Source organism: Mangifera indica, chromosome 17, assembly GCF_011075055.1.
Source record: "Mangifera indica cultivar Alphonso chromosome 17, CATAS_Mindica_2.1, whole genome shotgun sequence".
In the NCBI taxonomy this organism is placed as follows: domain Eukaryota; kingdom Viridiplantae; phylum Streptophyta; class Magnoliopsida; order Sapindales; family Anacardiaceae; genus Mangifera; species Mangifera indica.
Window position 1 is genome coordinate 876,729 of NC_058153.1, and position 26,187 is coordinate 902,915.

The following is a 26,187-nucleotide window of genomic DNA, read 5'->3' on the forward strand; positions in this document are numbered from 1 at the left end:
TTTCATTTTCTCCTTATATTACAAACACAATCAATATATACTTATGTCACATCATCACGGCTTAAAAGTATTTAATAGTTCATATTGGTAAAATTAATTAAAAATATAATTGAGTAAAACTTAAATTTGTTGTTGACCTTTTTTTGGTAAACTCGTGAATTTGTAGCTCCACTCTAGTAAAATATAAATAATTCGAACCTTTCACTTATATTTATAAAATTTAAGTTATAAGATTTATATATAATTGTTCAAATAGAACTCAAATCAACTGTTATTATATTAAACATAAGCCAAGAACTTTCTAATTTAGACAAACTCGAACTTTGCATTTTACATTACCAACTCAAGCTCAAATTAAAAATTATTCATCTGAGTTTGATTACATTACTAAAATTATCGATATTGACTTATATGTATTGTATTATATGATACAATAAATTTTATATATTATAAGGTATAATATTAATTTTTATTGATATTGTATCGTATACATTTTGTAAACTTGCGCGTTCAAGGTGGAACTTCCCAACTTAGATAAAATTATGTTATATTATAAGATATAACATTATATATTATGCATATTGCGTAGGATAATATACCAGTAACCATACATTTTGTGAGTTTCCTATTTTATCCTTTTCCAATTTTATAAACTTGTGCACCTAATAAGAAAGATGCCCAAACCCAAACGGCAGTAGCTAGCGTCGCATTATGGTCTTCTTATTACTACGGCAAGTTGTATGACGTGGCGTACGGAGAAGTCAACCTTCTTCATTATTATCATGTAAAGTCATTGATTGAAATTGGAATTGCCTACGTATCACTGCTTAGCGTTTCCCCTACTCAACCATTACCCTACACGTGTCCTTACACTGCACAAACAATCTTGACCGTTCATATTTTCTTTCAAATCCCACTTGCCAACTTCATTTCCAAGGCCTCTTAACTTTCTATCCTGTCCCAAAAATGGAGTCTGTTGGCTCCTCTTCAACTCCTCCCTACCACCAAAATCACCGCTTAGGACCCACCCAACCCGTCACCAGCCGAATCAGCCGAGCCCTCCGCCATGGGCTGCGCCTCCTTCACCGGTCTGACTCTCTCTTTTTTATTTTAGGCGCCACTGGAAATGTTTACACCGTTAACTTATCCTCCGCCCCGTCGTGCACGTGCCCTGATAGCTTTACCCCGTGCAAACACATACTATTTGTGTTGGTACGAGTCCTTGGCGTTTCTCTTGATGAAACGTGTCTCCGGCGGAGGACTCTCCGTCCCTGGAAACTCAACCGTTTACTTGCCACACCCACATCGCCGGAAGCACTGGCGGCGGCTGGCCTCCGTCATAGATTTCATAAACTCTTCTTTCGAGAAAGGAATGAAAATGGTTCAGAGGGATCAGTTGAAATAAAAGATGGAAGTGTGTGTCCTGTGTGTCTTGAAGAGATGGGGAAGGAGGAGAGAGTGGTGTGTTGTGAGACGTGTAAGAACTTGATTCATGAAGAATGCTGGATGAGGTGGAAGATGAGTGGACGGAGGAGATGGGCTAGTTGTGTGGTTTGTCGTTCAAGGTGGAGAGATAGGAGTGATGAAGAGAAATATCTGAATTTGGCACCTTACCTTCAAGAGGAGGACGAAAATGTGGCGGAATCCAGCGGCGGCGGCTGTCTCTGTGGTGGTTAGACATTTAAATTTATATTAATTTGCCTGAAAATCTGAGACCAGAATGTAGAATCTTAAAATTGTATCAGGTTCTTTGATTCATCTGTAAATACAATCACTCACTAGGTTGATCTTTCATTCATGTCAATATATGGGTTCACCTTAGAGTGAAGATCAAGATTCAGAAATATTGTATAAAAATTATGCCATGTTCTTTCATTTTCTAACATAACTTATTGCCAAGTTAACGTTTTGCGTCATGAAATAATCCTGGTTGGCATATTTATCTTTACTTTCGACTTTTATTCTCAGTTGATTCTTCTTTTCCGTCTTCATATTCCCCTTCTTCTTCTTCTTTTCTGACACTTAACTCAGTCGATTTGTTGTTAACTCATCGGTAAATTCATTTTTTCTTATGACTTTTTATCTTTTTCAACGTTTTCTCTGGCATCTTCACTGACCCTTACTATTCTTCTTCTCTAACGAGTTTATTCACGTATCACTAATTGAACAGGTAAGTTCGATCTCGAACTGGCTTTTGTTCCAATATAATTCGGTTCAGATTTACCTTTAATAATAAGCTGTAACATTTTCAAGATCATCCGTTAGGAAGGCTTTCGGTTGAGCTTAAATAGAAAAGATTTGATGTGGGAAATGCGTGTATAATAAATAATGGCTCATCATCTACCTGAGTATTTACTGATATTGTTTTAAGCCCACCTAAAGTTTCGGGTGGTGGATTTGAGTTTATAGTAGGTTTGTCGAAAATATAAATTAGTTTACAAGTGTGAAGATTGAAACTCATATTACACAAAACCAATTGCTTATGTTAAGGTCCAATCCACACACTTATATATCACTCTCGTATGTTTTATTTATTAGATGTGAGACTCTCTTTCTTTATTTGAGTCTTTAAGACTCTCGCTTAAGTGCAATCACCTAGGTTGTTAGGTCTGTCGTTGTTTGACTCAGCGGATTGTGGTTGAGCGCCTAGGTTGTTAGGCCTGCCGTTTGACTCAGTCGATTTGTGATTGGGTGTATTGTCACTTATATCCAGGAACACTTAGACTATTAAATCCGTCATTTGACTCGTGCTCTGATACCATATCAAAAATATAAATTGAGCTTACAAATGTGAAGATTGAAATCTATGTTATACAAAATCAATTGGCTGAACACTAAAAAATAAAAAACAAATTTCAATATCAGGATCCAATTTAAGCTGAACTCGAGTTCATTCAACTTAAATGGCTTCAACTCATTTAAAGCAAAAAACATCGAGCCTAAAGAGAGATATTGCAATAATAAAATAGAGATTGCAGTAATAGAATAGGCCTTAATTATAAAGGCACATGTATCTTGGATGCATCTTTGATAAGGAAGAAGACAAACCACTGCAAGAGGTATTTTTCACGAAAAAAAATAATATTAAATATTAAATATCAATGATAAAAAAATATAATAACATAAAGAACCTCTGAGTTGACATAAAACAAAAGCTGCCAACGGCAGCATAAAACAGACAAAATAAAAAAAAAAATAGAATAAAGAGATCTTAATATTATAATACGATAAACCCACCTTCCCCTATCACTCTCATGCCCTTCAAATTCTCTCCCTTATCAGCTATGAATAAATTATGGACCACAACACTTCCAATTAACTATACAAAAATCACTGCTCCATCTCAACCAAGCATATAACATGATCAACACCTATGTATGTATGCACCATCTTTACTAAATACAAGTAGTGTAACTACAAGAATCTTCTGCACAACAGTTTCAGTGTTACCTTACCTCAGCTAACTACAGTTTCTTAGGAAGATTGTAAGTCTTCTTAAGAAACTTTGAAGCTGCTTCGTCATTCCGACAACACAGAACGCGTAGAAGTGTGTTTGGTTCAGTAGGATTCCACTGTGCTGAGGTTGGTGGAAGTGGTAGCCTGGACCTGGCTGAAGAGCCATATGTCTCCAGGGTCACATGTCTGAACCGCTCAATTAAGCTCTCTGTATCAGTTCGGAACAGGGGAAGGACACCTCTAACAGTAGCTGAAAACTTATCGATCAGCTCGCTTGGCAGGCCGTCCCCGTTGGCCCAGAACAGATCTTTAAGGGTCTTAAAATCATCCTCTATTATTTGAGAATCTTGCCGTGAGAAAGAACGAGAGGGGCCTCCAGCAAGTAAAACCAACAAGAACCCATCAAAAGATGCTTTCATTATATCTGTAACAATTCGTGTTCGAACTCTTTCATGCATTGTATCTGAGATGATCAGCAAGTTGCGCTCAAGCTCCTGAAGAAAAGGCTCAATCCTAGAGCATGAAGGCTCCCCAACATACAAACCATCCCATAAAACATGACTTAGATCATGGAAAACAATTTTATATGCCACTGCCTCAGAAAGTTGTTGAACAGCTTCAACACAAGCAGATGGTGTAAGCTCAAACTTCTTCCCCAGACTATTTGAGAAGTCTTCTGCATGTGCAGATTCGCAGTTCCTCAAATGGGTGATTACTCTCTTTTCCAGAACATCTAATTCGGTTTTGATTTGGTGCATACTATTTATACGGACACACAGCTGTGATACTCCAAAAGAATTTCCCCCATTCATTGTGGCAACCTGATAATTCCTCTTTTGAGGATTTGGTGACTTCTCTTTCTTCTTCCAAACACCTTGGAACTTTGATTTTGTTGTGCATCTTGTCAATGCTGGCATTGTAGGAACATATGTGTTCCGTGATCCTACAAATAAGAATGAAAGATAGGAGTTATTAGGCAGAACGAAAACCTAAAATTATAGATTGGTCATCTGGGAGTTCCATAAGCATTTACCACAGCCAGATTTTGCCTTGGTTACATAGTATTGAAGACATTTGTCAAGACCAGCCATCAAGTCAGGCAGTAAGGCTGGGTGCACTGGTATTGGCAGTTGAAAATATGCATCCAAAGTTTCATCAATGATTCTCAAAACTTCAAGAGCAGATGCAGCATATCCTTCTTGATTTGGTTGTGGGTTCCAGTCCTAAAATTTAGCAGTGGACAGATGAGATTAATGAAATCTAACAACTAAAAGAGGTTCCTAGAAGCAGTACCAACACTATAAAACAACAGAAAGAACAGACAATCAAGTCTAAAAAACATTGCAGCAAGGAATTGATTAGAAAAGTTCATTTCATCAGGTTAATGAAAAGGCAGATACTTGAAAAAATATATCTCAAAACTGGCATAAGCATCTAAAGATCTAGGCGTTAAGCGAGTGAAATAATTAAGACTTGAAATTAAACCACTTCAAATCAGCAATTCTTTCACAGATGACATTTGCCACCAAAATTTACCACATATCACAAAAATTTGAATGAGATGTGCTATTCTTAAGAATCCTAAAATAAAATCTCAATACAGACAAGACATCACTAGAATACTTTATAAGATTGATAGACAGATATATAACTTAAAAGGTCTAGTATATAAACATCAAATAAGTAGTCTGAACCTCTTGTTGCAAATTCCTGTCAACCCATTCCTTCAATCTGTCTATTCTTGTCTTAATCCACACTTTAATCAGATTGGCAATTGCAGCTTCTGCCTCGTAAGGAGGCATCTCACGGATAATTGTCTTCCCCCCATCATCACTTTCCACTGAATCCTCAACTGCAATCTGCACAAGATCTTTTTCCAGTTTATCTGCAGCTCTCAACACTTGAACAGCCTCTGGTGTTAACTCTGCAATTCCTGATATGAACTGTTTTATCTCATTACCATAACAAGCATGCAGGGTAGCCGCAGCCACACCTGCTGCAAAAGGATGCCATCTCTTTAGTATTGGACTAAAGACCTGCCTCTCATTAATTGCCAGCTCTCCAACATCCTTTGCAAGGATGGCAAGTACAGGTAGAGGATTGGACTGGTTTTTGGATGCTCTCCTGCTTGAGTCTGCTTTCTCCATTCTCTATAATAAAAATAATATATCCAAAATCATTGTTTGACCTCAACAAAGTTAAATATTAAGAACAATGCAGTTAATCCAAACTATGACCACTCTTAAACTATGTCATCTTAGCCTGATTTCAAAATGTAATTTAACTAAAGGCTGATCTATGGCAAACTTTGCCCATTCTACTTGAAATAAAAATAAAATCAAAAAAGAAAAGACGATGTGGGTTGTGAATGATAATGAAGACTTGCCTGAGCAAAAGCGGTCCGAAGTGATGACCTGATGTAAGTCTCAACCCTACTTCGAGCTACATCAACTTCACCTCTCCTTTTTCTGCGATACTCATTAGATATGTCCTCAACTAAAATCTTTGCTGCTGATACCCCCAAAGAAACTATGCCCTGCATGGTATCAAGATTTTCACTGTCAAAAGTGTCATGATATGCAAGCAGCCTCTTCTCTGCCCAACTCATTATTGTAGTCAATGTAGAACTCAAGATCTTGGAGTACTCTGCATCTTCCGTTGCCTTTGCGTCTTTTGCAACTTCCACTAGCTGACAATCAGCAGCATATAGTAGTTCTGTTTCAACTTGATCAGTTGCAACAAAACGGTTAAATAGAACCCATGTAAAACAAATATTGTGAAGCATCTGATTCATTCCAAGGATTACCCAAGTCTTCTTAATGTGATCCATTAGCTCATCAACTTCCTCAATAATTGCTGTTTCACAATTAAGATCAAACAAAGCTTCCAAAAGCATTTCATACAGTTTGAGATTAAATGGAAATCCATCAGCCCAGTGGCATGACTCATTAAGAGACCCATCAGATCGTGAAGCAAGAGACATGACAACACTGCGAAGAACTTGCATTGACTCATTGTTTCTCCCTGTTTCAATGGGTCGATCCAATGCTCCATTAATGATTTGTCTAAGCCGCTGGGCAGAAGCATTTGACTTATCGAATGGAACACGAGGATGCAAAAGCAGTCCAGCTTCAAGAACTCTCAGTGTTCTCTTCTGCCATGCATCATATTCATCTTGGTCAGTAAAATCAGATACCTTAAGCTGCTGCAATAGCTCCAGTGGAAGTACTGTTGACTCAATTTTCCTTCCAACCTGTAACAATGGCATCCTTAAGAAACAATGTCCAATTAACCCCAAAAGAAAAAAAAATAATTAAAGAAAGAAACTTTCAAAAAACTCAACTACAAATACAAAACAACCACAATGCTATCCGCATTAAATCAAAACTACCACAGCTCACAATTGAATAAAATTGCTTCCATCAGATAAATTAAAAAATATATAAATTTAGCTCTAAATACATCAAAATTAAACCAGATCAAGCCAATTTAATCGAACCTGAGCAGCAGAGATCCTCAGCAAGGCTCTTCGTACTCTTGAATCAACGGTATCAGAAACTCCCATTTGAGTCCTCATTAACTCACCTACAGTTATAGCCTTCCTGGGCTTTCCCGGACCCGACCCGGAACTCTTCTTAGAACCCGGAGACTTCAACCCGAGCGCCTTCTTCATCTTGCTAGCAGCGGCAGAAGTAAGTGAGCGCTGAAGGGCAGAGGAGTTATGACTGGGAGAATTGGAGTTGTGATGGTTGGGCGAGTCAGCAGAATTGTTGGGCACGTAAGTGAGTGGCTTGCCGGTGGAGGTACGGCAAGCGGCGACGAAGATCTCGTAAGAGGTGACTCGGAGGTCGGAATCGGAGAGTTGAGCAGCGAGTTGGGGGAAGGGAGAGGGGAGATTGGTCGTAGGTCTGGGAGGCATTGTGAGGGAGGGCGGTGGGCGTGGTTGTGTTAAGGGTGGTGGGGTTGAGGTTGAGTGTCTCTTGGAGTTACCAAGGGAAAGGTCTCTGAAGAGATGAGCCATGGCTGTTGTATGGTTGTGAGTGGACTCGACAACTAACTCAGTCTAATGTTAAAGCTGTGACAGATGATGATCTGATTCATATTTTATTTTTTAAAATAAAATAAAATTAATTTAGTATAAATGTCAAACATAGGTACGTAGTATAAATTTTAAAATAATGACAAGTGTATTCAAGTTCAGCCAAATTTGAATACGAATTTATTAATTTAATTAAATTAAAAAAATTCGATTTAAATTGATGAATCATCAAATAAATCTATAAAAAAGTATTGAATAAAATATTAAATAATTAAAAAATATTTATTTATTAGTGAATTTTCATTTGATCTATTTAAAAAAATCATTACAAAAAATGAAAACAATTTTAAAGCATGGGACAGAAAAATCATTAAAGAAAATGATTTATTCTTTATTTTCTTGTTTTAGTAATTTCACAAAAGTACAGAATGGACAGACAGTGGAGACATGGGAATGCGAATGAATGCGCGTAGATTGTGGATGGTGGGCTAATGGGGCCCAGGGAAAAATATAATATAATTAAGCTTACTTTTCCCGTAATTAATAGTAAACGGGGCCAAACCACTATTTCCCACCCAAGGTTTAGCGTTTTCTCAAAAGTCCCCCCTTTAACTATGGAAACACCAAACATCCACCCATAGCCGGTTAGATTTAACCAAACCCTAACGGCTGAAAATTTTATCTCCTTTTGCCCCCCTAAACTTTAAAAACTGAAATTTTTCCCCCACTTAAGTTTTAAAAAATGGTAGTTTCACCCTAGGGTTTGGTTTTAAAATCTCCGGCGACCTCTCCGGCTCCGTTGCCGACGACCGCTCCCTCCCGAAGCAACCTCTCCTTCCGGCGATCTCTTTCCTCTCATTTGGAGGTCCGATCGACCCCCGGAGATGCCGTGGGAGACGAAGAACTTCGTCGGGAAGACGAAGTTCTTCGTCTTCCCAGAAGAAGACCTCTGGGAAGACGACCGTCTTCCCAGACGAAGACGAAGGACGAAATTCTTCGTCTCCCACGGCGTCTCCGGGCGTCTATCGGACCTCCAAATGAGAGGAAAGAGATCGCCGGAAGGAGAGGTTGCTTTAGGAGGGAGCGGCCGTCGGCAACGGAGCCGGAGAGGTTGCCGGAGATTTCAAAACCAAACCCTAGGGTGAAACTGTGATTTTTTAAAACTTAGGGTGGAGGAAAATTTTAGTTTTTAAAGTTTAGGGGGCAAAATTAGATTCTATTTTAGTTTATTTTTAATATTATAGTAAAAATAACAATTTTACCCCTACCACCATTAGAGTTTGATTAAATCTAACCGGCCATGGGTGGATGTTTGGTGTTTCCATAGTTAAAGGGGGGACTTTTGAGATAACGCTAAACCTTGGGTAGGAAATAGTCGTTTGGCCTTGTTTATATTGTATTTGACCAGGCAGATGCACACAGTTATTAATTACGCCAAAGACTTGTTCCCCCAAGGTTGGTGTAATCCCATATTGTTATCTTTTAATTTTAAAAAATTTAGAATCTTATTCACAAGTAAAATTTTGGTAAAACTTTCAGATAAAATTAAAAGAAAATAATTATTTTATAAAATAATTTAAAAAATTAAAAATTTATTATATTTTTTCTTATTTAAAATTTAAAAAATAGTAATTTTATTTTTTAAATTTTAAAATCATCTTTAGAGATGACAAAGTTCATCGTCTCTAATTATTCTCGTTCTCTCATTTGACTATCTCTCTATTAACATATTCTCCCTTATCGACTAAAGTTATTAACTTTAATGAAAAATAAATCGTTTTCATCAGAGGATATCATTGTTATCGGTGGGTGAGAATAAATCAGTAAGAGAAGATAAACCAAGAGAGAGAGTCAACATAGTTAAAGAGGATGAAATGATTTTTAAATTGAAAGGGAAAATATAATAAAACTTTTTTTTTAATTTTTTTGTTAAATAACGATTTTTTTTAAAATATTAATTAAGTTTTTTAATAAAATTTTATTTAAGAATGAGAGTTTAAATTTTAAAAAATTCAAAGGTATGAGTTTGAGACTACACATAATATGGGGGTGGGGACACATTTTTGGCCAATTAATTATATACATACCATGCCAGTCCAACATATCAGGTTCCGAATCAACATCGTAATAAAGCAATGCATTTGTCGCCAAGATTAGCTTATATTTAAAAGAGGGATTATCATTGTAATGTTTTATAGTTGATTAAATCATGTAAATTGGCCAAAACCCTTAGGTTAATAGTTTAAAAAGTGTTTTGACTTTAGTCAATACATTTCCTAATCGATGCAATGCATGAAAAAAAGATAATCAAAAAGGGGTGTCAATGAATTTGACCCATTCAAGTTTATTCATTTGGCTACATGCTCAACATTATAGCCTCTTGATCTTGCGTTCGCCAGTCATAAACTCGATTGTATGAGATACCCACATACTCATATACTGCCTTATTATTCCTTAATTTATGTGTGCTGATTTTTTCATATCTAATACTTGAGATCAAGCCACATGGCTTTGCTTATGCACTAGCTCACATACTTCTTAATTTTATGAGAAGGCCTTGGGCCTATTCTTCTATCAATGGGCTCAGGCTCATTGGACTGGTTTTAAAATGAGATGGAAAAGAGGAATTTGTAGGACAACCAATAACAATTTAGTTCGACTGAATGGGTTGAATCTGAATTAAATATTAGATTTTATTTTTGTAAAAAGAATTAGATTCAAATTAAGAGTTTAAATTGATTAAAATTAAATTTAAATTTAAAAATAAAGTTTAAATCTCAACTTTTTAATACTATTTAGATTGAATGGGTTATTCCGAGCACTGGATTTGGGCCAATGAACGGTGGAGCTTACTTGAAATCGCGTAAAGGCGAGTCCCACATCGGCAGTGTTTGATGAGAGAGTGCATGGGAGGGCATCTTTGCGCTTGGGGCAATGACGCAGTTAGTGAGGTTCTAACCGAGGTGCGTCAATTGCTGGTGGAAAACTATTTCCAAACCCCCTCTTTGGTCTTGACTCGGCTTAGGCTATCGACAATTTCTGGAAGGGCTCCTGCTAGGGTAAAGGTCTACAACTCCCAGTCCAAAAGTTAACCTAATATGTCACCTTACTTGTCACGCTTACTAATTTGTTTTTGATACTGTCTTTCTAGTTTATTGGAGAAAGATCGAAGTTATAATTGCAAGGTCTCTACTGAAACTGGATTTGGAATTACATTTGATTTGGCTGGATTTAGTTGGTCTCATCATTCACTAAATGAAAGAGATTTATGTAACAGCCATTTAAGCCCCAACAGGGTCACAAAATGGAAGGTTGGGGTGGGTAAGTATAACCTTTACTTAAGAGACTGTAGATAATTAGTCCCATCTCCTGGAGAAGAGTGTCTGGTGCGTTTTTAATCTCATTCTGGCTGGGTCCGGATAATTAATGTTTCTCCAACTCCAGATGACAGGGTGAGGTGAGTTAATGGCATTTGCCTTCTATTAGATAATTGTCAAAGTGAAAGGAAAAATGTAATAGAATGGGATGGTGACTTGGTTGCGGGAGATATCTTCAGAGTAGGAAGTGAAAGGTTTATTGATTCTAATAGAGGGTTGGGACCAATATTCAGGTGAATTGCAGGAGAAGAGAAAGAGGAGCACAGCTGGCATAAGGGTATTTACGAAAAGCGACAGCCGTAAAAACATAAAAACTTAGAATAAGAGTGAGAGTAAGGAAGGAGAGAAGTAAGGAACATAGAAAATGGTGAAAACGTGTATGCACAGTTATGAAATAAACAAGCATAAAAAGCAAGATTGTGGAAGGAGATAGGGGAGAAGAAATTGGGTTTTGTTTGAACGGTCTTTGACTGATTGAAGAAGAGTGAACTGACCTCTCGAAGCTAGTAGGTTAATTTGTGTTTTTCTTGATTTGTAGAGTGATATTGTAAGGGAAGGTGACTGATTTTGTGGTTGTAAATACTGAACCCAATCAATACAAATATCATCCATTATCTTCATTTTCTTTCTGCTGTTGTGTTGATTCCATATTGCATCAGTTCTGGGTATTCTGTATTTCTGGTTTTTCATTCACGTAGGTAGGTTTCATTTTGTCTTGGCCGAGTATGGGGATTCCATTGGTTATTGGCTGAATATTGGTTGGATTTCTGGTTTACAGATTAGTCCATATGCAACTTTCATTGCTGAAGCATGCTTTCAGGGAGATCAAATAGGTTGACAAAGGAGGGATATCAATTTCAGTGCTAAATAATATATCTGTTTCATGTCTTTAGCGCTGCTCAGAAGTCTAATCTATGGGGATTACATTTTTTATTTGTAGGGTTCGAAGCTGTTAAGAGAATCAAATTTGCAACTTTGTTTATATGTCTTGAGATTATGGTAATCAAAAGAAAATGATCAACCAATATTGAAGGGAGCATGGATGGTTTGTCAGGGAACAATGTGTGTTCCGCACGCCTAATCACACTGTAGGCAATTTTTCATGTTTCTGCAACTTCAATTTAAGTTAGCTCAGTTCGAACTAATCAAGCTTGAATTGGTTTAAGATCAGTTTGATTGTTTATTGATAACCTTCCATTGACACTATGATCCAATTTGTACAAATTCAAACTTAAACTGATCATTGTATATTTGATTTGTTGTTGAACCAACCCAAACTCAATTCTATCCAAATACACCCCTAAGAGCAGTCTATATGCTTACGCCAAACACATTGAACCGAGGTTGAATTGACGGATCCTATCTTGAGCACGACTTTGACTTGATACCATTAAACTCTTGCAGGTATCAACAGTACACTGTTTATATTTTTTCCCTCGGTTGTTTCTGTCTTCAATGACTTGATGAAAAGATTTGAGTCATTTCTTAAGTAAAAAACAAATAGGGTTCGTCGGAAAAACAGTATCAGCGAATAAATGCAACATCCATAGAATTAGACACACGAGGCAAAAAGAAAATTGCCGTTAATGGAACATAGTTTGCACATTAGATTCTGTCCCTCTGCGCTTATATGGTAATTCTTTCTGAGCACTGGATTTGGGCCAGACCCTTGTCATGAACAGTAATCCGTGACAGTGCGCTTACTTGAAGTCGCGTAAAGGCTAATCCCACATCGGTGGTTTTTGGTAAGAGAGTCAAGTGCAAGGCTTATAAGATTGCCAGTGCTCAGCATGCTCAGGTATCTTTGCGCTTGGGGCAATGACGCAGCTAGTGAGGTTCTAACCGAGGCGCGTCTATTGCTGGTTGAAAACTATTTCCAAACCCCCTCTTTGGCCTTGGCTTGGCTTAGGCCATCGAGAATTTCTGGAAGAGCTCCCTTTGGGGTAAAGCTCTACAATTCCTAGTCCAAAATTTAGCCCAATCTAATATTAAATGGATTTCTTACGTTTTTTAGTTGCGAATTATGATGTCATCTTTACCTCTGCGGATGCATTTCCGGCTGAGACGACAATGAGAGCAGTTGGTGGTGCAATTCTTCATAGAATCTCAAAAGGTGCATCTTCAAATGCTCCTTCAATTCATTTGCACTTTCAAAAACATTGTTTGCTCAGCAGGAATCAAATCAATTGCCATCAGCATCATCAATATCTTCATAGTTTTACATATATAAAGTGAGATACTGTAATTGTCAACTCAGGACGATAAGGACATGAACACCTGTTTGTATGGGCAGGCGTTCTTGCAAATTTGCTGGTCGAAAGGTCTCCCTTTCACTTTATTCTCTCTATTAGGGTGTGTATTTTTGTTTATTTGGTTATTGATTAATTATTTTGTTTATTTTAAGTTCAGGAACACCATTTATTTGATTAAAGACCTCACTCAGATTCCTGTGATCGATTGTGCTGGAGTTTTAGAAGTTCGTTTGATTATATAATTTCTAATAGTGATTGTTGTTATGATTACAAGTGCAAAACAAGAGATTTGAATCTCAAAACATAAAGAATGGGGTTTTGTTGTGTGATTTTTATGATTGTGGACTCTGCAATCTCAGCAGTGAGTTTTTGGGTTATCGTTCTTCTAAAATTCGTAAAATATGGTATCAAATCTACCATCATTTTTCCCAATTATAATCATATGCATGCTTGGTGATATCGACATTGCAGAGAATGGTATGTTACGATTCCAAGTGGAAGAAATGGGATTTGTATCCTAAATAAGAAAGTATGACATCTTAGTGTGAGTTTTATATGATTTTAATTTCTTCAATCTCAACCATTAGTTTCTTATGTATGGTTTTCTCAAAGTTTGTATAAATTCTGTTAGATATCATTTAGCAATAGTATAGTAACTCCTCGACATTTACATTGGGATAAGAAAGTAATAATCAAATTTATTTTGGGAAGATTTTGAATGAAATAAGAGTTTCTTTGATGTCGAAGCAAGCTGAAATATATGCAGGTGAATACTGGTTACTGGTAATTTTGGTACTGATATGGCTGGCTTGTACTTGTGGATATCTAGACTCATGAATACATTTTTTGGCTGATCTTCTACATAGCGTTCTGAATATGCCTTTAATGCAGGGGGCTCAAGATGCAGAGAAGGCAAAATTGTATTAGATGTAAGTTAGTTGCTAAGCTGAGCAACACTGCTTTCATAAGTTATATTGGCATAAAGCTCTTGCAAAGGGATGATTCTTTAAAATGTTGTAGTTTCAACTCATTTTTGGATATTGACATCGTAAATTTTGTAGCTACCTTTTCTATTTCCTTCTGGTTTTATGGCTGTCTGTCTATTTATGATGTAACTTGGGGTACCATGCATATCCAGTGATTGAAAGAACTTACTAAATCTTTGTCAATAACTGATGATGCAGTGTTAAGAAAGGTGGTCCAAGTCTTATTCAAAATATGGTTCTCACTTCTGTAATTTTGAAAGCCAAGGAGCTGGATGCACCCAAAGAAATTTTGTAGCGCAACATTAAGAGAGCTATTGAGAAGGGACAAGACACTTACATTGAGAAAATTTACAAGGTGATATCTTTACGAATCACTAATTTTATATTGATGCTGTTTTGAAATTATGGTGATTGATCAGTAAGGTCATTTGTTTGAATTGATGCTTTATTATTTTTTCTCACTTAATGCTTATGGTGGATTTTGTTGGCTTTCCAAGTAAAGTGATTCTATGATTTTCAGCTTTATGGTTATGGTGGATTAAGTATGGTAGTTGAGGTCCTTGCTGATATAATTAATCGTTCTGTGGCAGCTGTTAGAAGAGGTCGTGAAGGACTATGGAGGAAAGATGGCACCTGCAGGATCTGTTATGTTCAAGTTCAAATGTGTTCGTGTTGTAAATATAAAAGTCACGGATGCTGACAAAGCCCAGGTCCTTGTCATTGCTTTAGATGCTGATGCTGAGGATGTTATCAAGCCTACTGTTTATGAAGATGATGTTGATGAAGGTAGGTCAGAAAGTTAGTGATCCAGTTCTATGGTCTTCTTTGTAAAAGATACTATGTTTCTGATCTTTTTTTTTCATGCTTCAGCCCTACTTTCCACTAGTATTATCAACTTTTGCTCCTTGTTCTTCCATTACTGTCCTTTTTTAACTGGATGAAAAAATGGTCAGAGAGTAATGGGTACTGACATGTCTAGAACATTCAAGTCTTCAGTCTTTGTTTTACCTTTGTGCTAGTTAATGAATCCTCGTCGGGAGTTGAACCTTTAAGCTACAGATTATGGTAGGAATTTTTATATACACCTAATTGTTCTGATGCTAGGTGGGAATTAAGTAGAAATGTCCTCAAGAAATGGGACATGGCTACTTATGTTGGAAAGTCGAACCTGCATGCTATGAAAGGTTTTAAATAAACTTGCGAGCCTGCACAACTTTGTTTGTTACAAAGATAGCCAGAAATATTTTTTTTTCTCAACAAATGAGTCTACTAGCTATTCACCCTAAGAACTTGAGGACGCATTCCTCGAAACTATATCAGGAAAATCCCCATTCCAGTTATGTAATGAATTAGCTGCATAGTTGATGTAAGGTATGCTTGCTTGAAGCTCTGGTACTCTTGTGAGAAGGTTCTTAATTCTTGTTGGTTTCTCTGGCAGCTATTATAAATTTGCAAGTTCAGCGGAGAACTACCCATCTATACTATCAAAACTACGCGAGGAAGGAATAAAATTTGAGACTGATAGTGGTTCTCAACTGCTTCCCCTAACCACTGTAGGGGTATGTTTCTGGTCTTCACTTGGTTCTCTACCCTGTATACTCTCTTTAATTGGAAATTAGTTTTTGGACAATATTATATGCATCTAGTCTTAAGTATTTAATTAAGTTATTAAATGATATATCATCATTTAATTGAGTGACATTTTATTTTTAATTTAAAATCACTCAATCATATGATGACATAGTATCTGAATATCCGATTTGGTACTTAAAATTAGATGCTTATAATTTTATTGTTTGTTTATTTCCTTGTTAGTTTGTGGAATGGTAAAATTTGTGGCATTTTTGTGTCACTCAGGATGTTTCAGGTAGATAAAAAAGCAAACGATTTGAAACTCAATGGAAAGACCTTAATGATGTTTGAGTTTGAGCCTCCTTTAATGTTGAAGAAAGGAGAAGGTGACAAGGGATAATACTCTTGTATAATAAAATTTTGTATATTAATAATAAGTACTAATTGTATACTAATGATAATATGTCATTATATGATTACTCTTATAGTGACACGTTATCATTAATACACAAAGTAATACTTAGTTATTAGTAGTCAATCATTTATTATTTGCACAAGCTTTACATAATCGGAACAATACATTCAGAATAACATCACACTGGTAACACGATAGAGCTATTCATAAGAAAGATTGATCTCACGCCTACTCTCACTCAGTAGATAGATTTAGATTTTTGGAACCCAACATCCATGCAACCCATAAGGAAGACCGTACGGGAACTTTGCCCTCGCAATTTCTTCAAATGTGGTTCCGTCCAGCAACAATGCATAACCACCTCCATCTCTTTCACTGATCATGGAGATTACAACACCTGTATTTATGTCAAATATTATTGTTAAAAAACGAGAAGAATTTATTGATTGATTGATTTTGAATTAAAGATAAATAAATAATCAAATCATTTAATTATATAATGATATATCAGTTTGTATGTATCTATTAGTATGTTTTTTTTATATACTTAGTATACTAATTATTATTAAGGGTGTGTTTAATTTGAACTGATTTAGATTAGATTTACTGTTTGACTTAAATAAATCAATGTTGAGTTAGAATTGTAGCTTAATAACTCAATTTGTTTTTCTATTTGATGATGTTATTTATTTTGCCAACGCCCTCTGGGTGATATTATATACTAGTTTGAATGAGCTCAAGTTTTAAGTTAAACATTGTGATTTTGATTTGAGATCAAGTTGACCTTAGTTCGGCTAGAATAGAATCCATCCCTAATTATTATCCGTATTCATTACAAGAAAGATGCTTGATTTTGTTTAACATTTGCCTGGTCCAACAAGAAAGACGCTTGGAATTTTCTATCAGATTTCGAATGTTTTGGCTATGGATTAAAACTTAGTGGATAATTAAAGAAATAAAGAAGGAAAGCACAAGCACTGACCATCGTCTTCCTCAGTTGCCCCAGGCCGAGCCACAAAGAAAGGCTCCGAGGGGACAGCTCCCTCATCATACCAATTCTTGGCCTTTTTCTCCACAAAATCAAGCTGCAATAATATTAACAAATTCCGCGTTAATATCAACCAAAAAATAAAAAACGCTGGAGCCAATTCTGGTTTTACTTGGCCAGTGGGCGGTGGTGCTTATGACTTTACCTTAGTGAGGGTGTTGGGGAAGTTGCATGGACGTCGAGCTCCACAGGCGTAGGCATATCTGTACATCTTGCCCAGATAAGCAGGGTTAATGCTGCACATGTCCATTCCTCTCCCATGTTCATCTGGTTCCAATGCAGCCTCCAACTTCCCAAATGGACTCCCATCTAATGGTATTCTGAACCTGCCAACTCTGCCATATGTTGGAGTTATAGTTAGTTCTCTTTTGCAATCATCTCATTCGTAGGCTGAGTGACGATATACTGTTAAGATGTAAAAACTATCACATACCTGGCATCCGGCAGTACATCAGTGCCATTGAACGAGCGGAGGTTTTGCAGTCTAAGCTTATCAAGAATTGTTGTGTCAGAATTGTGTTCACAGCAATCAGCTATAACTGCTGTCACCCTTCCATCTTCGTCTTTCTCTTCGTATGCATTGATGAAATGGAATGTCACAAACAATGGCACTTCCACGCTTGCCACCTTCATTATAAATTACCCATTAATATTGCAGAAATAGATCGATACAGGCACAGTAATGATGATGAACTTACAATTTTGCCGCTGGTTTTGCACATAACATGCATGAATCCTCTAGACTCAGGGTGCCACTCGAACTTGTACAGCGGCGTGGGCTCAGCCCTCAGCAAATTCTGCGCACAGTACCGCAATGGCATCTCAGGAACCACCACATAATGTTCAGTCACCGGAAACGAGTGAACCCAGCCAGGCGCCGGGCCGCCACGGCAGTTTACTCTTCCAATCACCTTCCTCTCGTTACTCCCCGGCTCCATCCTCACCACCCAGTACCCCGGGTTGATCAAATCTGGCAACAACGTTAAAAACTCTGCGTCAGTGACAATGGGGTGAGCCGAATGAATCAAACCCCCCAATTTGTCCCTGTACTCAAATTTCCCCAGCGTGTCCAGTGTATCCGGGTCGATAATTATGGAACCCTTCTGGGTCTCCGTCAAGCACACAACTCGTCCGTCGCCGAGTTTAACCACGCCGGTGTTGGCGTTGTCAGTCAGAGATGCACCGGAGAAGAGCTTTGCAAGATCCCCAATGTACGATATGAAGTTACCAGTTTTTGGAACTTCTGAGAACTCTCGATAACACAGCTTTTTATTCTTCTTTGCAGCTTTATAAGCCTCAGATTCAATCTGCCGGTGGCCGAAGATCAAGCGGCCATTCTCAAAGTGCAGCTTCACGAGAGTGGCATAGCCATCAAAGAGGTGCCGGAAGTTGTAGTCTTCGATGTGCCACAGCCCAGGACCATTTCTTAGGTATGTCCCTTTCTGCATGTACAGGATTATCAATTAATTAATCATACAGGTAGTATAAAATAATTTTGGAATGAGACTCGTATTTCAGAGTCTCTTGGGAATTTGACATTTTGTTAAAAATTAGGTTGATATTGGGCTCGTATATATACATACATATATATATATATATATATAAAGACTAATAATAGGGTTGATGTCCATATAAGGATTTCAATATTATATTTTTTTTGGGATATATAAAGTAGTGTTTAATGTCTTTTTACAAAGACAACTATACAATAAGTATCATTAAGCATCACCTATGTTGCAGGGAAAGGCAAAAACAAAAATATTGAAACATGACAACAAACATATAGAAAAACCTATAAATATGAAAAAATACAAGGATTTTTTCATAATTATCAAATTAAAAAGAAAAACTTATGAAAAAGCGAGAGAAAAGAAGAGAAATGAGTTTTAACATGTTAAAGAGGAAAGAAAGCTTGGGATGTTTGAGAGGAGAAGAGACAAAATTAAGATTTAAAATTATGAAAGAGAGTAAAATAAATCGATTAAAAAATAAGAGAAAAAAATGTGTCTCTATGCGTATTTCAATTTTTTTTTTATATTTTTAAAATGTTTCATACAACTTTGGGAATGTTTGAGAACAAAACGCATAAACTTTCCTAGGGCATCACTATTGATTTCTTTATTCAATTTATCATATTATTCAATTGTAGACAATGATAGGGTTGTTGGCATCGACCTAGCAGCTGGTACGTATGAGGAGAAAACAAAGAGAAGAAGAAAAATGGAGACCAGATGTCGTTTCTGTCAACAAAAACTCTGTAAAATTTACAACGTACCAGCCATAGGGGTATTTCTCCTTGTACAGCCAGCTCTCCTTCCCATCGTTCTTGTTTAACGCTTGTCCATGCGACATGATTCTGGTTCGAAGGATTTTCGTTTTCCTGCAATGGGGCAACCACTGGCCGTTGTGGGCTTGAAATATTTGTGACTGTTGAAGCTCTAGTGTTGTCGTGTTTCCTGGCTGCAAACATGGCCTTCCCGGAGGGAAAACTTGGTTCAGACTTACTGTTTGAAACCGTTTGAAACGATGACTGCGACAGAAAGCAGCCTGGAGATGAAAAGGCCAAGGAAGCCATGAAAGAGGTGCTGGTGTTCAGATGTGAAAAGGGAAGAGGGAGTTATTGTAAGTGAAGAGTGTGGAATTGGGAATGGGGTATATATAGAGGAGATGGCTTAGATTTGAGTACCAATGGCAGAAAACATTAGGAATCTCTATTGGTGGAATTCCTTTACACTATAAGACATATTATATTACCAATATTTTTTTCGGTAGCCTAGGAATAAAATAATTTGTATGATGTGTATACCCCATAATACCCCAAAAAAAAAAAAAATTGCTTACTGTGACACACTAAGAAATCCCATATTAACAAAACCTGCAAAAAAAAAAAAAATTGTTGGGTATTTTAAATCATTTGAAAATGATAAGAAAAATTGATTAAATAAGATATGAGCTCCTTTCTAAACCCAAAATGAAATATTTTGATAGTACACTAAGTTGTAGAACTTGAATGTTACACCTCCATTGTGATTCTTCTCAACAACGAATTTCAAATATGGATCTAACACAACCTAAAATACTAATGAGGCAGCGAGAGGCTTGAAATCCCATCCTCATCTCTTTTATCTTGCATATAAAATTGGATTTAGTGGCAAATTACATATATCATGTTTTCAGTTTTAAGATCACTTTAAATGAGATTACTATTACACATTGTTATACAATCAAACTCCTTCTTAGTCACTAAAGTCACACCAAAGAGAAGACTAGCCGCATGATTTGCATGCGACAACTAGTTGCAAGTCATACTTAGAATGTGGGTAGAAACCCCTCTCTCTAGAATTGTTGAGAAGAGTGAGACTTGACAAATTGAATTGTTTCTGTAATCCCATAATTTGTTTGATTCATTTTCTACAATTTTGAAATTTCACGCCATCTCTATTCCTTATCTTTATGGATAGTAATCACTTCCTACTAAATCAGATCATGCAATATCCATTTTTTGAAGAAATGAAATTGAATTAATCGTTTAGATTTATTGTATGAGGACTTAATACATTTAATTACATATACTTAGCACATATAACTTTATCTTGTATCCTACAAATAAAAGATTGTTCTAAGGTAAAAGGACTAATCTTAACATACGTATTGTTATTCTGCTAATTTTACACTAGAAATCTAATAGCATAACTGTAAAGATAAATTCTCAAACAATGAGTCAAACAACTTTAACAATATTCGTGTTCATTATTCTTTGCATTGTATTACACATCACAATTTAATGTACATTTCATAGGTAAAACTTTTCACATAAATACACATGAATATGCCATAATATCAAGAGCTATCATCCATATATGTTTACTCTTTTATGTGAAAAACTGTAAATATATCCATCGAAACAACTGTTTCATTTGAATTAAATTTGAAACTTTTTAATGCAAGTGTAACTAGGTCTTAAATTCAATAAAAAATGAAAAACAAAGTTTCTTCATAGTGTAACAGTACTTCAATTTTTAAACCATCATAAATAAGGCTAAACAACTATTTCCCACCCAAGGTTTGGTACAAACTCAACTTTCCACTTGTAAACTATTGAAAATCTAAATACACATCCTTATATTAAAGTTGATTGTTACTGTCAAGAGTAAAATCGTTATTTAATAAAAATATTTAAAAAATTATAAGTTCATCATATTTTCCCCTCAGTTTTGAAAACTAACAATTGCCCCCCCCCCAACTTTCCCTACACCCAAAGTTTGAAAATTCACTATTTCTCTTCTAGGGTTTGCATTTTTCCCTTGCCGCTTCTCCGAGGATTGGAGCTGGCCAACCTCTACTCTTCCATCTCCTGGACGAGGTCAATCAATGATTTGTTGGCGAGACGCGAATCTGTGCGCACAGATCGGTAGGACGAAGAGTTTAAGCTTTTGTTTGGTCGATTTGTGCGTTGACTGATGTGATCTATATGATGCATAGATCCTCTCGACGAATCGTCGGCCAACGATTCTTCCTTATCCCTGAGATGGGAGAGAGGAGGTTGGCCAACTCCGATTGTCAGAGAAGTGGCAAGGAAAAAAATGCAAACCTTAGGAGGGAAATAGTAATTTTTCAAACTTTAGGTGAGGGGAAGGTGGGAGGAAAATTGTTTTAAATTTGGAGAGAAAAAAGTGATGAGTTTATAATTTTTTTAAATATTTTTATTAAATGATAATTTTACCTTTGCCAGTAACCATCAAATTTAACAGAAATGATGGGTATTTGAATTTTCAATAGTTATCAAATGAGAAATTAAGTTTAGATCAAACTTTAGATAGGAAATAGTCATTTGGCCTATAAACAATAATAAACTCAAACAGAATGGTTGGCACTGGCCCCTATATCTTATAGAATAAATAAAATACAGCATAATTACTAATTAGATCACTAAGAAAGCTGAACAAACCATGTATACGTATGAGTCAAATAGCTATAATTTAAAAGAGTGACAATTTTGCCAAGAAAATGATTAAATTCAACGATCCACATTAAGACCAAAAACAAGGAACTTAACATTGATGTAATATCTGGCCGTCCAAGGTGGAGCTGAAGAGGCTTCATACTGGGGCATTTCTTATATATAATTCCAAAAGCCACAATGATATGATGTTTTCCGGGAAAATTACAGCCATATAATTTGCCACTCATTTTCTTAGTCGATTCCCCTTTGGGAAAGTGGGAGCCTCTTAAAACACCACTTTACTCTAAATTATTATAGTTTAAGGACATGTCAGATTGCTGACAAGGGTGATGAGGGTCCACGTGTCTGCCACCTCGATCGTCCTTTCCATGTTTAGTGTGTTCTGAAATGATGATTTGGTTCTGAATGGCCAACAGAAAGGACCCATTTGGAACCTGAAACTATGATGTCGATTTCTGTAATGGCTTTGGTGGGAAGACAAAGCATTGCATAGAGTTAAAACTTAAAACCTAAGAACATTGATGTTTAGATGAAATTAAGTTTACTGTGATTACCACCTAGGCTAATATTTAGGAGATCAAATTTTTATCAGTGATCCCAATGGATATATATTATAGATTTTGAGATAAATAATTGAAGAGAATGCAAGGGTTTTTTTCTTTTTTAAGAGCCTCACTTGGTGGAGTTTGATATAATGTTTTCAGAGTTAAATCAGATGTTGATCGAATAAAGAGGCCGGTTTGACTCAACAAATGATAACTGAACTGTGTAAATAACTATTAAAATAGTTATACATAAATAATTATTAAAATAGTTATACATAAATAATTATTAAATTTAAACCTGAATTATTTTAACATATAAGATAACTTTGGTTTGATAACACAAAAGATTTAAATAAAAAAGAAAAAATAGGTTAAATAAAAAAAACCAAACTTCTATGTGACTTGGTGGTTCTTCTCATCTTAAGCAAATGTTGAGACTCAAGTTGAAGTTTTAAATTTTAAAAAAAATTTTGAATTGGGTTCAAAACCCAATTTGGCCATCAATTTGGTAAATTCTAGTATTTGCACTTCTTCATTATGGAAGTGTGGAGTCCAATTAGAAACTTTTAAGATTTTATACTTTAACTAACTATTCTATCTATGATGGTGGGTATTAGCAACACAAATAAGATAATACATATACATGAATGAAATGATGTAACACTCAACTCTATGAGTGAGAGAAGTTCATTAAAAAAATTTCAACCCACTAGCCCAAAAGTGCCTCCGTCAAAGGTCATGTCCAGTTTGCCATTAGAATATTAATTAAACTGTATGGAGAAATTGCTCCAATCATGCCCTCGTGGATTCCCACAATCGTTAATCATATGTGGCAGACAAAATTAGGGTTTCCCCACAAAAACACTTTTCTTAGCTTAATTAATTAGGTGTCGTTAACAATGAATTAAGATTAATTAGTGGCGGGTCCAAAACCATAGAAATAAATGAGGGCTGTTGCTGATGCAAACTCACGTGTCTTCTTGGCTTTGTTTTTACTTCTTTATTTCCAATGGTGTACATTTGCGTGTTTGGCTTGGCTCCTCTTTCCTATATAATTGAGACATGAGAGATTTGTAGTGTTGTATATCGAGATAATTAAGATCATTAAAACAACTGATTCCCTTTGATCACATGATCCAGCTCAAGTAAGAAAGGAATCAAATCTCTGAAACAATACAAAAGTTAATATTCTATGATTTTGAACAGTTTTCTAAGATTTCACAAGCTTTTGAGCGCCTTTCTAGGGTTTTAATTGGCATATATACTATATAGAGACAAATTCATTTGAGAAATGGGTCTTTAAACATTATAAATCATTGGCTAGATAAATCAATTTGAAACATATAATACATATAAAAGCATAATATAGGTTTTTTTTCTCCTAAAAAAAAAGAAATAAAAAGACAAATAACTAATTAAGATATAAAATTTCAAGCGTAGGTTTAGAGGACTCGTGTTTGATACTATACTCTCAAAAATGGATTTGAATGTATTTATATATACTTGCGTATTTTGATATATTCGTTTTAAAATAAATATTGATGGTAGATTGTTAGATTGGTCTTTTTAGGGTTTACCGACTTAATACTCTAATATGTATACACCATTTTAAGTATGCAATCATGTACCCCGATGATAAATTATAAAGTGATGATGTGATTTTAAATTAATTATAAAATAATATATCTTATATGATGATATATCATTTGTATATCTAATTATGTATTTAAAAATATATACATATATTATTGTTCTCTTTGTAACAATAATAATTTTTTGAATAATGAATTAATTTGTTAAAATGATAAGCAGTCCGGCTGACTGTAAAAATAGACCATGAAACAATATACTTGTTTTTCGATAAAACAAACATAAAATTACAAAAATCATTACCCTATTTAGCTCACAACTGATTGGCTCATCGATAAAACTACGAGCCTTTTAACTTTTCTTTTCTGTATGACTAACGTCCATGGATGAACGTATAAACTATTTACAGCAAGCTTTTTTTCTGGGGCAAAATGGGAGTATATATTTTCAATACAAAGGATTAAGACATCCATCGATATTTTCAATAATATTTTATATATATTGAGCAAATTACAGTGACATTTGTATTTGTTCGCTAGTGTTTGTAACTTATATTGACATTACCACAAAATATTAACATTTCAGTGGCTGATAAACGTGAAATATGGTGTATTCTCCATTGACCTTCAGTTAAAATATTGATGAAGCTACAGTAATTAGAGTAATTAATAGAGATGGATCCACTCTTGACTCAGCTTGAAAGAGTTATATTTCTAACAAGAATTTCAATTTGGTTCGACATTGATTCGTTTATTTATTCTGTGATATTGTTTATCTTGTTGGGATACTATTTATCCATCAAATTACATTATTTATCTTACCATTGATCTTCTAATAATATTATATATAAACTAGAATAAATTCAAACTGGACATTACGGATTTTATCTTAACTCGATCTAATACTAAGTTGAGATGAATCTAACTTTGGCTCAATTAGAATAAATCAATTTTGAGTTAGAGTTTTAATTTAGTTATTTTGTAATATTATTTATCTTATCTGAATATTATTTATTTCTGATAATATTATTCACTCTATTACCGATCTTATAATAATGTTGTTTAATCTTTGAATTGACACGGGCTGGGTGTTATAACTTCCAAATTAACTGATGAATATTAAGTATTAATGTCATCGTTGATATAAACTTTTTTCGTAAAATAAATGCACATGTTTTCAGAAAATTGAATTTAGTAATTAAGTGGGTGTGAATAAATTATAAACAATCAATGTTCATGCACTCATGAATTACGTAAAAGGAAGACCAAAATTTTTCTAAATATATAATGCAGAGACTTGGCATGTAAGCATGTCTGTGTGTTGCAGCCATTCGAGGACTCAAAAATGTAGGCTGAAGTCAAACCTAAAAATCTTTAAAAAAAAAAAAGAAAACCCTAATTATATGTTGAAGGCAGGGTTCAAAATATACAGGCATGTAAAAGAATCAATACTTAGGTTAAATTACAAAATAAACCGTCATTTGAGTCGAATAATCTTTTTCGTATCTAATTGAAAATTTTTTTTAATCTGACTAACTTGAATAAATCATACCAAGCAAAGAAAAATCTCAACTATTTCAGTAATTAGTCAATATTATTATTATTATATTAAATAAGTTAAATATGTCTCCGAATAAGTTTCAAATGAATAACTTTTTGGTTGGGTGCTCGAATGTTTGCTATTTAAATGGTGTAAAATCAATAAAACATTTATTAATACTCAAATCGGTATGAACAATAACAAAAAAGACATAGATTTGTCTTATAAAAAGTGCTAAATAAAACATTTTAATTACGTATAAAAGAGGATAATATATTTATATATATTTTATTCCTAAAACAAATCTTAGTATTTTAGATTTATTAAGAAATCTAAAATGACTTTTTACAGGTTAAATCCAAAACAGTTATGGGCCGTGAAATAGGTCTCAGCCCATTTATCAGG

At 35.2% G+C, this 26,187-nt stretch overlaps 4 protein-coding genes, 1 long non-coding RNA gene, 1 other non-coding gene and 1 pseudogene across 6 annotated transcripts; 4 read left to right on the forward strand and 3 right to left on the reverse strand.

The window, feature by feature from the left end:
* Window positions 1-921: 921 nt before the first annotated feature.
* Window positions 922-1,904, forward strand: LOC123200966. Its single transcript, XM_044616393.1, has one exon. It carries the CDS (start codon window positions 967-969, stop codon window positions 1,675-1,677), a length of 711 nt encoding a protein of 236 aa, XP_044472328.1. The 5' UTR covers window positions 922-966; the 3' UTR covers window positions 1,678-1,904.
* A 1,180-nt stretch (window positions 1,905-3,084) lies between these two features.
* LOC123200924 (protein unc-13 homolog) lies at window positions 3,085-7,556 on the reverse strand. The gene is made up of 5 exons (XM_044616310.1): window positions 6,956-7,556; window positions 5,843-6,709; window positions 5,151-5,606; window positions 4,490-4,679; window positions 3,085-4,399 (listed from the first exon to the last, which is right to left on the reverse strand). Exons 1-5 carry the CDS (start codon window positions 7,475-7,477, stop codon window positions 3,465-3,467), a joined length of 2,970 nt encoding a protein of 989 aa, XP_044472245.1. The 5' UTR covers window positions 7,478-7,556; the 3' UTR covers window positions 3,085-3,464.
* A 2,855-nt stretch (window positions 7,557-10,411) lies between these two features.
* Window positions 10,412-10,551, forward strand: LOC123201195 (annotated as a pseudogene).
* A 1,927-nt stretch (window positions 10,552-12,478) lies between these two features.
* LOC123200844 lies at window positions 12,479-12,972 on the reverse strand. The gene is made up of 2 exons (XM_044616238.1): window positions 12,912-12,972; window positions 12,479-12,832 (listed from the first exon to the last, which is right to left on the reverse strand). The coding sequence occupies exons 1-2, from the start codon at window positions 12,970-12,972 to the stop codon at window positions 12,726-12,728; spliced, it is 168 nt and encodes a 55-aa protein (XP_044472173.1). The 3' UTR covers window positions 12,479-12,725.
* On the forward strand, window positions 12,673-12,823 carry LOC123201193. The gene has a single exon (XR_006498758.1). It is a non-coding gene; the product is annotated as a U4 spliceosomal RNA (small nuclear RNA).
* A 702-nt stretch (window positions 12,973-13,674) lies between the features above and the next one.
* On the forward strand, window positions 13,675-15,950 carry LOC123199960. The gene is made up of 4 exons (XR_006498471.1): window positions 13,675-14,053; window positions 14,309-14,465; window positions 14,701-14,896; window positions 15,549-15,950. It is a non-coding gene; the product is annotated as an uncharacterized LOC123199960 (long non-coding RNA).
* Window positions 15,951-16,208: 258 nt separating this feature from the next.
* LOC123199959 (carotenoid cleavage dioxygenase 8 homolog B, chloroplastic) lies at window positions 16,209-19,865 on the reverse strand. The gene is made up of 6 exons (XM_044615021.1): window positions 19,421-19,865; window positions 17,844-18,587; window positions 17,579-17,772; window positions 17,291-17,480; window positions 17,080-17,182; window positions 16,209-16,494 (listed from the first exon to the last, which is right to left on the reverse strand). The coding sequence occupies exons 1-6, from the start codon at window positions 19,718-19,720 to the stop codon at window positions 16,349-16,351; spliced, it is 1,677 nt and encodes a 558-aa protein (XP_044470956.1). The 5' UTR covers window positions 19,721-19,865; the 3' UTR covers window positions 16,209-16,348.
* Window positions 19,866-26,187: the final 6,322 nt, after the last annotated feature.

What these genes read in the sequence shown, in the direction of transcription:
- LOC123200966 (XM_044616393.1), top strand. Translation starts at nt 967, where the DNA reads ATGGAGTCTGTTGGCTCCTCTTCAACTCCTCCCTACCACCAAAATCAC.
- LOC123200924 (XM_044616310.1), bottom strand. Translation starts at nt 7,477, where the DNA reads ATGGCTCATCTCTTCAGAGACCTTTCCCTTGGTAACTCCAAGAGACAC. An exon ending in ACAGGAATTTGCAACAAGAG is followed by an intron (nt 4,680 to 5,150) that starts GTTCAGACTACT and finishes GCTAAATTTTAG; the next exon opens with GACTGGAACCCACAACCAAA. An exon ending in CAAGGCAAAATCTGGCTGTG is followed by an intron (nt 4,400 to 4,489) that starts GTAAATGCTTAT and finishes TCTTATTTGTAG; the next exon opens with GATCACGGAACACATATGTT.
- LOC123200844 (XM_044616238.1), bottom strand. Translation starts at nt 12,972, where the DNA reads ATGAAGAATTGCACCACCAACTGCTCTCATTGTCGTCTCAGCCGGAAA. An exon ending in CCGGAAATGCATCCGCAGAG is followed by an intron (nt 12,833 to 12,911) that starts GTAAAGATGACA and finishes ATTTTGGACTAG; the next exon opens with GAATTGTAGAGCTTTACCCC.
- LOC123199959 (XM_044615021.1), bottom strand. Translation starts at nt 19,720, where the DNA reads ATGGCTTCCTTGGCCTTTTCATCTCCAGGCTGCTTTCTGTCGCAGTCA. An exon ending in GCAAAACCAGCGGCAAAATT is followed by an intron (nt 17,773 to 17,843) that starts GTAAGTTCATCA and finishes TTTATAATGAAG; the next exon opens with GTGGCAAGCGTGGAAGTGCC. An exon ending in GGCAACTGAGGAAGACGATG is followed by an intron (nt 16,495 to 17,079) that starts GTCAGTGCTTGT and finishes ACATAAATACAG; the next exon opens with GTGTTGTAATCTCCATGATC.